We start from the raw sequence: 9,232 nt of genomic DNA, 5'->3' as shown, positions 1-9,232 counted from the left end.
AACCGCATGTGTGTACTTGATCCACAAAAAAGGTCAAAAATAGTAAATATTTTGTGATTTGAGCAATATGCTCTCTCTATCAACCATACAATTTTCTTATATGCAGAGAACACCTTTGTGCATATTTTTTTTTTTGAAATGACAAGTCCACCTGGACAGTGCTGAGCTGATATACAGACTGATTAGAACTGAATTATAATGCTTTTCCAAAGGACAAGGAAATTAACTATGCCCACTTTATTCTATACACTTTATTCTAAAAACTTTTATACAAAGAGCATAATATATTATCTCAATTATAAAATATAAGTCAAAAATTCGCCTCACGTAAGTAACAAATCAAAAATATGTTTTATATATAATTTACCTATTTTATTATATGTTAAATAAATAAAAATAATTTCTATTGTATTGATTACTAAAAAGCTTATATGAATATATTTGGTTTAAGCATTGTTTAAAAAATAATAGACAACACAATGAATAACTTTGTTTGATCCTAATTGAGACAGTCACCAGATGTCATCACCATTTCTGTCTGGGTCGCAATGTCACGCGTAACTATGATAAATCCAAAATGCATAAACACCAAGTTGGATACGATCCTATTCATAACACACCAACTCGCATACATATTAAGAAAAATAAATGTATGGAAGCATATATTTAGAAATTGAATTAATGATTAGGGTGGTGCGAAAAAAGTCAAATTGATAATTCCGTGTCGCTATAGTGCGGAAAAGTTGTGATTGGTAATTACAAGAAAAACAAAAAAAGAATTATTCACATCGGACTTTATCTTCCGATCCCGCAACAGGCCTAAAGATTATGAAAAAAATGAAATTTTACCTTTTTTCCAAAAATTTTTATTTATTCTTCTTGTACGTTTTATTTATTGCTATAGTAAAATTTATTTACAGTTTGCATGGTAGAGTAGTAGAAAAAAGTGATTTACGCATTTAACGAATATTTTCCTATCCCGCAAGGTCAATCAAAATCTATAAAAATTTGAAATTTTTGATGATTTTGATAAATTAAAAACATTTAATTATCTCATTTTTCTGTTACATTGTGAAGCTCTTCGCTGGTTTAGATATTGTATGACAATATTTAAACAACCCAGGACTCAAAACGAGAGGGTGGTTGCATTTCTAGCTCCACACGCACCCCTTTATCCAACCAACCAATGAGTGTGTGTTTTTTACATTATTTATATAAGTACATTTTTTTTATATGTTTGTGTCCAGTTCTTAAACATCAACTTGCGATTTCTTGGTAAAATCTGGCAGCATGGACCTTGATTTAAATGTTTTCCTGATGAATCCATCTGTTGATTGGGGCCCACATACATTAGCATTAGACGATGCTTCCGTGGGCAACTTTAGACAGCGCTCCTCAGCTTGCATGTGGCAGGGATAGTTTTGTACATTCCAGTCTGGCATGTCTCCCGATGTAATGCAAGAAGTTATATCTTCATTTGAAACTCTTCGAAGAACTGGTGGAGAAGACAGTTTTGTAACATTCCAGTCTATTATTTCAGTGCAGTCCTGTGCTTGAAAATTTAAAGTATGAGGGATGAAATTTCTAATACTTTTGCCCTTGGCTTAAGTCTGTCCGGCTTTTAACACTCTTCTTGGCCCTAGCTCTCTATAATGTCTTTCTCCCTACTACTTGAAATTTTGAAACACAGGGCCAAACTAAAATAATAGACTGGAATGATGCAAAACTTATTCTTCACCACTTCCTCGAAGAGTTTCAAATAAAGATATAACTCCCTGTATTACATCGGGTGACATGTCAGACTGGAATGTATGTACAAAATTATCCCTGCCACAAGCCAGCTGATGAGCGGTGTCTGAAGTTGGCCACGGAAGAATCGTCTAATGCTAATGGATGTGGGCCTCAATCAAGAGATGGATGCATCAGGACACCACTTAAATCAAGGTCCATGCTGCCAGATTTTATCAAGAAATCACAATGCAAAGTTGGTATTTGAGAGCTGGACACAAACAGATGAAAAATAAGTGTACATATGTAAATAATGTAAAAAACACACTCATTGGTTGGTTGGAGACAAGGGTACGTGTGGAGCTAGAAGTGCAACCATCCCCTCGTTTTGAGATCTGGGTTGTTTAAATATTGTCACACAATATCTAAACAAGCGAAGAGCTTCACAATGTAACAAAAAAATGAGATAACTAAATGTTTTTTAATTTTTCAAAATCATCAAATATTTCAATTTATTATAGATTTTGATTGACCTTGCGGGATCGGAAAATATCCGTTAAATGTGTAAAACAATTTTTTTTAGTACTCAACCATGCAAAGTGTAAATAAATTTTACTATAGCGATAAATAAAACGTACTCGAAGGATGAATAAAATTTTTTGAAAAAAAGGTAAAATTTCATTTTTTTCATAATCTTTAGGTCCGTTGCGGGATCGGAAGATAAAGTCCGATTTGAATAATTCTTTTTTTAAAAAAGGGTTCAAGGCAGGTTTTGTTTATATCGCCTTTTCCTAGACGAAGAGAAGGTAAATGCGTGGCCTAAGTGTCCTCTATTTGCTTTCTCCTATTTCGTCGTCTCTATGTGATTATATATTGTAAAATCCGGAGATATGGGATGCAGCCAGAAAGCAGTTTATTAACGAAAAGTCTTGGATTTAAAATATTGTTTATTATATTTTTATTTCAATTATTCTAATTGTTTAAAAAGTAGTAAACTTTGTATCTAGGGCTTTTCGTTTTCCTCGTAATTCTTTTTTTATTTTTCTTGTAATTACCAATCGCAACTTTTCCGCACTATAGCGATACGGAATTATTAACTTGACTTTTTTCGCACCACCCTATTAATGATGTCATGCTATATGTATAATGTATAGTAGCATGACATCATTAATTCAATTTCTAAATATATTCTTCCATATATTTATTTTTCTTAATATGTACGCGATTTGGTGTGTTATGAATAGGGTCGTATCCAACTTGGTGCCTATGCAATTTGGATTTATCGTAGTTACATGTGACATTGCAACTCTGTATCTGGTGACTGTCTCAATTAGAATCACACAAATTTATTCATTGCGTTGACCAACTATTCTTTTTTAAACAATGGTTTAAGTCTCATTTAGTTATTTACAAGGTATGTATAATTATACAGGGTAGCGAGAAAGTATGGAAACACGGTGATTTCTCGGAAACCGCTCGAACGATTTTTATAAATTTTGGTGGGTAGGGTGTCCTAATGCGGCCGATATTTTAGTGGTAATTACATGGTTGTCAAATCTTCCGTTTTTCTGGAAATCTAATGGACTTTCTTATTTTAAATGGAACACCCTGTATATTTTTTAGTTTTGAAGTCTTTAAGAAATACTGATTATTTTTCATGTTATGTTCCCTATACTTAAATGCCATAATTTCATTTATTAAAAAAAAATTTAACAATTTATAAAAATCAATTTTTTTGGCCCAGCTAGACATATTTTGGGTTCTTGGAATCATTGGGAACAAAAAAGGTCTTTTGTAATTTTCCTCAAAAGTTAATCGTTTCCGAGTTATAAACAATTTAAAACTGAAAAAAATCGAAAAATCACGATTTTCAAGGTTCAAAAACACAAGTAAAAAAATCATCATCATCATTTGGCTCTACAACTCTATGTGAGTCTTGGCCGCGTTTACTATTTCCCTCCATTGTTTTCAGTCCTGAGCAGCTATTTCCCATTGCTGTACTCCCATTTTGCGTAGATCACTGGCTACTGCGTCCTTCCATCTCTTTCTTGGGCGACCAACTGACCTTTTTCCATCGGGCCTTTCCCAGAATGTGGCGTTTAGAAGTCTTTCGTCACTTGATCTTAGTACGTGACCCGTCCATCGTATTCTGTTTGCTTTAATGTAGCGTACTATGTTTTCATCTCCGTATATTGTCTGGAGTTCATCATTGTGTCTTCTTCTCCATTCCCCTGTTGTCTCTTCTCTGCAATGCCCATAGATAGTCCGCAGTATCTTTCTTTCAAGTACCAGTAATTTTGTTGTTTCCCGCTGATTCAGAGTTCATGTTTCCCTTCCATACGTTATTGTGGGACGAATTATTGTCTTATATACTCTTATTTTTGCTGGTCTTGAGAGTATTTTTGATTTAAGTAGGGTCCTTAATGAGTAATATGCCCTGTTTCCTGCAATGATCCTGGCTGCCACGTCCTTTTCATAGTTATTTTCAGATGTTATGATCGCTCCCAGGTACTTAAATTCTTTGACGACTTCAAAACTAAAAAATAATGTTTTAGAATGAAATAAGACCAAATTACTTATCGGCATGTGATAAAATAAGGTTTGAACTTGAATTTAGGCACTTCATAGTTTCAAAAATAATATTTTTTACTTATTTTTTTGTACCCAGAAAATCGTCATTTTGCGATTTTTTTCAGTTTTAAATTGTTTATAACTCAGAAACGATTAACTTTTGAGGAAAATTACAAAAGACCTTTTTTATTCCCAATGACCCAAAGAAATAATATCTACCCGGTCCAAAAAAATAAATTTGTATAATTTGTTAAAAAAAATTTTTAATAAATGTAGCAATAACTCCGAAATTATGTCATTTAGGTATAGGAATCATAACATGCAAAATAATCAGTATTTCTTAAGGACTTCAAAACGCAAAAAATATACAGGGTGTTCCATTTAAAATAAGAAAGTTCATTAGATTTCCAGAAAAACGGAAGATTTGACAACAACGTAATTACCACTATAATATCGGCAGTATTAGAATACCCTTACCCACCAAAATCTATAACAATCGTTCAAGCGGTTTCCGAGAAATTACCGTGTTTCCATACTTTCTCGCTACCCTCTATTAGCCTTATGTGTTTGGGGTGTCTTAATAAAGCATCAAAGTAGAGACCTGTCTGGCTACAAAATTGGTCGCAATATAAGTCTGACCTATCCGCCAACACCATGTCTAACAGTTAAGTCACCTTGTGTAAAAAATATCAAAGGCGACATTTGTGAGTTTACCTTCTGATTGTTTCTTATTCTGTGATCATACTAATAGCTGTGTCCCTGCGAATTCATTTTCCAGAGGTTGAGTGGCGGCTACCTCACAGGTGCATGATCTGCGCGTTCTGGTATGATCTTCTAGTATTTTGCCATTGTAAATAAGATCCGCACGAATTCCGCCGTGTCTGAACTAGCCCTATTTGAGTGAATTTAATTGTTCCCCTTAAAATAAATAAAAGTTTTCTCTTTGAATATCGACAAATTAATGAAAAAATGTGTAAAATCGTCTAGGAGCCCTATTAATATTTGGGAGGATCTTTTGTAGAGATTATTTTGGGAAATTTTTAAAAAAATTCTAGGTGAACATTCGAGGTTAAAAACAATTATGTACAGATAAATACGCCGGGATATGTATCGAAGCTTGAAATGTATGTATTTTATCTTGGAAAGTAGGTATATTGGAAGATTTTCAGTTAATTCTAATAAAATTTCAGTTTAAATAAAAAGGTTTTTATATTACTTTAAGATGTCAAAAAACTTCCATTTAAGCTACGATAAGTTTGAGAGGTTGGAATCAGGCAATTTTTTAAAAATTCAAGTGTAAATAAAAGAAACTTAGTGTTCCCTAAGTAACTATTGGTCCTATTACAGTTTTTACATCCTTAACTTAGCTGCTTTGGAAATATTTTTGCTTCAGAGTATTCTACTGGGTGCATACATGTAAAGATTTTCTTACATTAGTCTTTTTGCGTAGATCAATGGCCATTGCGCCCTTCCATCTCTTTCTTGGGCGACCAACTGACCTTTCGCCATCAGGCCTATCCCAGAATGTGGCGTTCAGAAGTCTTTCGTCACTCGATCTTAGCACGTGACCCGCCCATCGTATTCGGTTTGCTTTAATGTAGCGTACTATGTTTTCATCTCCATATATTGTCTGAAGTTCATCATTGTGTCTTCTTCTCCATTATCTTGTTGTCTCTTCTCTGCAAGGCCTATATAGATAGTCCGCAGTATCTTTCTTTCAAGTACCTACCAGTAATTTTGTTTTCCTTCATATGTTGTTATCATTGCCTATTGTCCCTGTTCATCATTAAGTATTGTCTCTTTTTCCTTTTTTATCTTTGTAACAAGAAGACTGTCGTTTATATTCCATGTTTCGATTTTTAATCCTTGCTATAAATAATTACAATATTTTTATAGTCGTCTTCTATATCTTTCAGCCTATCTTCATAAAATTTCATCTTTTTTTTGTATATTCTTTCTGTTGATTTGTATTTATTTATAGGAATGTATTTATATAAGAGTACTTTTAACATTACAGAATTTTCTAAACCCTTATATTCACATATAATTTTTTTAAAACCTACAAATCACTACAACGGGACGTCTAGACACTTCTACACTTTTATTTCATTTAATTTGATAATAACCAAAGAGAAAATAAATTGTAAAAAAAAATAAAGGAATTAAAATAAGCCGAATAGGATTTTTTTGTAAAAAAAGTTAACACGATTTTGGATGACCTCTAAGAAGTAATTTAAACTGCAGAAATTTTCAGAATATTTTTTTAAGAAATGAAAAAACAGATTTTTTTCAGTCAATGTTGTTCTCAAGAAAAACGGTAGTGATTAAAGTGACCAAAAGGGGTAACCCATGAATATGAATACATAAAAAGTGATGATATTGTAATACAAAAGCCATTTAGCAAGTAGGTAAAGTTCAGGAAATAATAAAGTACAAAATAATTAGGCATAAGATAAATGGATGGAGAATTACAAAAACGGAATATAAAAAGAACAAACATGACTATATCACAAAAGAAATTATATTATATAGGAGTAAAGAAACAAACGCTCATATGGTATTCATTGATCTTGTGAAAGCATATGATAGAGTTCCGAGAGATTCTGTGGTGGCACTCAATAAGAAAGGAAGGAAGATCCCTGGTGAATATGTAAAGATTGTGAGGGATATGTATGAGGGAGTAACGACTAGTGTTAGGACAGGTGTGGAAGAGACTGATAAATTTCATGTGAAAGTAGGATTGCACCAAGGCTCGGGTGCTTAGTCCATATTTATTCTCATTAGTTTTGGACCAGATAACAGCGAAACTACAGGGTAACATTCCATGGTGCTTAATGTATGCTGATGATGTCGTGTTAGTAGGAAATAGTGAATGAGACTTAGAACAAAAACTGGAACAGAGGAGACAAGCTCTCGAGGAAAAAGGTTTAAAACTTAGTAGGACAAAGACAGTGTATTTGGAATGCTCATTTAAAGATGGAGTTACTACAAATAAAATGGTATTTTTGGATGGTGAACTGATTGTAAAAAGCAATAGTTTTAAGTACTTGGGATCGGTATTACAGAGTAATGGAGAAATAGATGGAGATGCATGCAGTAGAATTAGGGCTGGATGGATGAAGTGAAAGGAAGCGAGTGGTGTGCTGTGTGACAGGAAAATTCCAATGAAGTTGAAGGGAAAATTCTATAAAACAGCCATAAGACCGGCTATGATGTACGGAACTGAATGTTGGGCGGTGAAAAAGAAAGAGGAACAATGAATGCATGTGGCGGAAATGAGAATGCTTAGATGGACGAGTGGAGTGACAAAAAAGGATAAAATTAAAAATGAGCATATTAGGGGAAGTCTAGGTGTGGCACCAATTGATGACAAAATGAGAGAGCATAGGTTGAGATGGTTTGGTCATGTTCAACGTCGAGACGCTAATCACCCAATACGAAGAATTGCTGAAGGGCAGATTCCTGGAAAGAGTAGGAGAGGAAGACCAAAGAAGACGTGGAGGGAGACGATTAGGCAGGACATGTTGGTAAAGGGAATTAATATTGATATGACTAAAGATAGAATTGTGTGGAGAAATGCAATTAGGGAAGCCGCCCCGGATAGGGATAAGGCAAAGAGAATGATGATGAAACATGACTATATCACATAGATGTTAACGCAATAGTATGTATATTTCAAGTTATTTAAAAAAATCATATTGAAATAACACAAAAAAAAAGAGATCGAACCCGGTATGATTTATAGATGACATGGGTTTTATAGCAAAACTGTATATCTATTCTAGCAACACTACATAGTAAAAAGAACTAATAAATAAAAATTTAGCTTTAGCAGGGCTCTGTTTGGCGCAGGTTAATGAAGAAACAAATAAATAAAGATTTAGCATATGCCTCCACCTTACTGTGTAAATTACACTTAAAGTGGATACGGAAGCGTGGCTGGAGTAGCTAAGTATCATTCTTATGAAATTTATTTTTTCACGTAGTCAAAAAAATTTAAGTTGAAGTATATTTTATGTACACATAGATAAGATCAAAAAATAAAAGAGAACAAGAGGTAAAACGTGTGTCTTATGAAGATGTTAACTGTCATTGCTTACTTAATATTAAATCAACTAAATAATTAAAAAAAGACTGACAATTACTTACCAATTGTTGAAGCAAATGTGGGAAAATTACTATTCGGGTACACTGGGTTATTAAAAGGTGGAACATAATTCACACTCTCTGGTTCTTCAAATACAGCTGAAGGTTCTTCCTTATCTACCACCTCCGTTGTATCTTCCTCATCTGGTGTATAGAACATATTCATAGGAGCAGCCTCCTTGGTTTCTTCCTCCTTGACATCAACCATTTCTTCTACATTCTGATTTTCATTTTCGGACGAAGAAATGTCTTCAGTTTCCATGGCTTCTGGTTTCGGAGATTTTACCAAGGCTTGTTCTGGAGATCCAGATGGCTGTAAATCAGACTCCTTCACTGTAGGTTCTGTATTTTCCGGGACATGGCTCTGTTGACCAGGTAAAGGCTGGGCCGATCTCACCTTGGGCTCTAGTTCCATGTTTAGTATGGCTTGAATGTTCAAAGCTGTATTAAAAATTGATTATTATATATGTGAAGAATATTTTTTTCAGGAACAGCGGCTTTTATTCATGCTGAGAAAAATAATATTCTGTTATAGGTCATGAAAACGGAGAAAATACCTTACATTATGGTCATGCACCAGATAATTTGTACAATTTCTCAAAAATAATTAGTATGGGTATTTTCCTCATTTTAAGTATTATACATTTTTCTTTATTGAAGCATCTTAAGCAAATTAAAGTATATAATTAAACTTTATTGTAAAAAGTCTTGTATAATACTCCATGACTTGTCAAAAATCGCATATTTCAGAGGTACATTACCATGACTAGTTAGCATAGTTTAGTTT

General features: G+C 33.5%; 1 protein-coding gene across 5 annotated transcripts in view; it reads right to left on the bottom strand.

The window, feature by feature from the left end:
• LOC126884600 (uncharacterized) overlaps nt 1-9,232 on the bottom strand; it is a 68,925-nt gene that overhangs the window by 14,592 nt on the left and 45,101 nt on the right. For 3 of the 5 annotated variants that reach the window (XM_050650596.1, XM_050650597.1, XM_050650599.1), the window contains one exon: nt 8,449-8,886. In XM_050650596.1, the coding sequence (XP_050506553.1) occupies nt 8,449-8,886 (438 nt within the window). Of the gene's footprint in view, nt 1-5,013; nt 5,218-8,448; nt 8,887-9,232 lie in introns of all 5 variants that reach the window. The other 2 variants (XR_007698112.1, XM_050650598.1) reach the window with 2 other exon arrangements.

The sequence above is a fragment of the Diabrotica virgifera genome, chromosome 5, assembly GCF_917563875.1.
Source record: "Diabrotica virgifera virgifera chromosome 5, PGI_DIABVI_V3a".
Lineage (NCBI taxonomy): Eukaryota > Metazoa > Arthropoda > Insecta > Coleoptera > Chrysomelidae > Diabrotica > Diabrotica virgifera.
The sequence above is the reverse complement of the archived record's forward strand: the minus strand, read 5'-3'. Positions and strand labels throughout refer to the sequence as shown.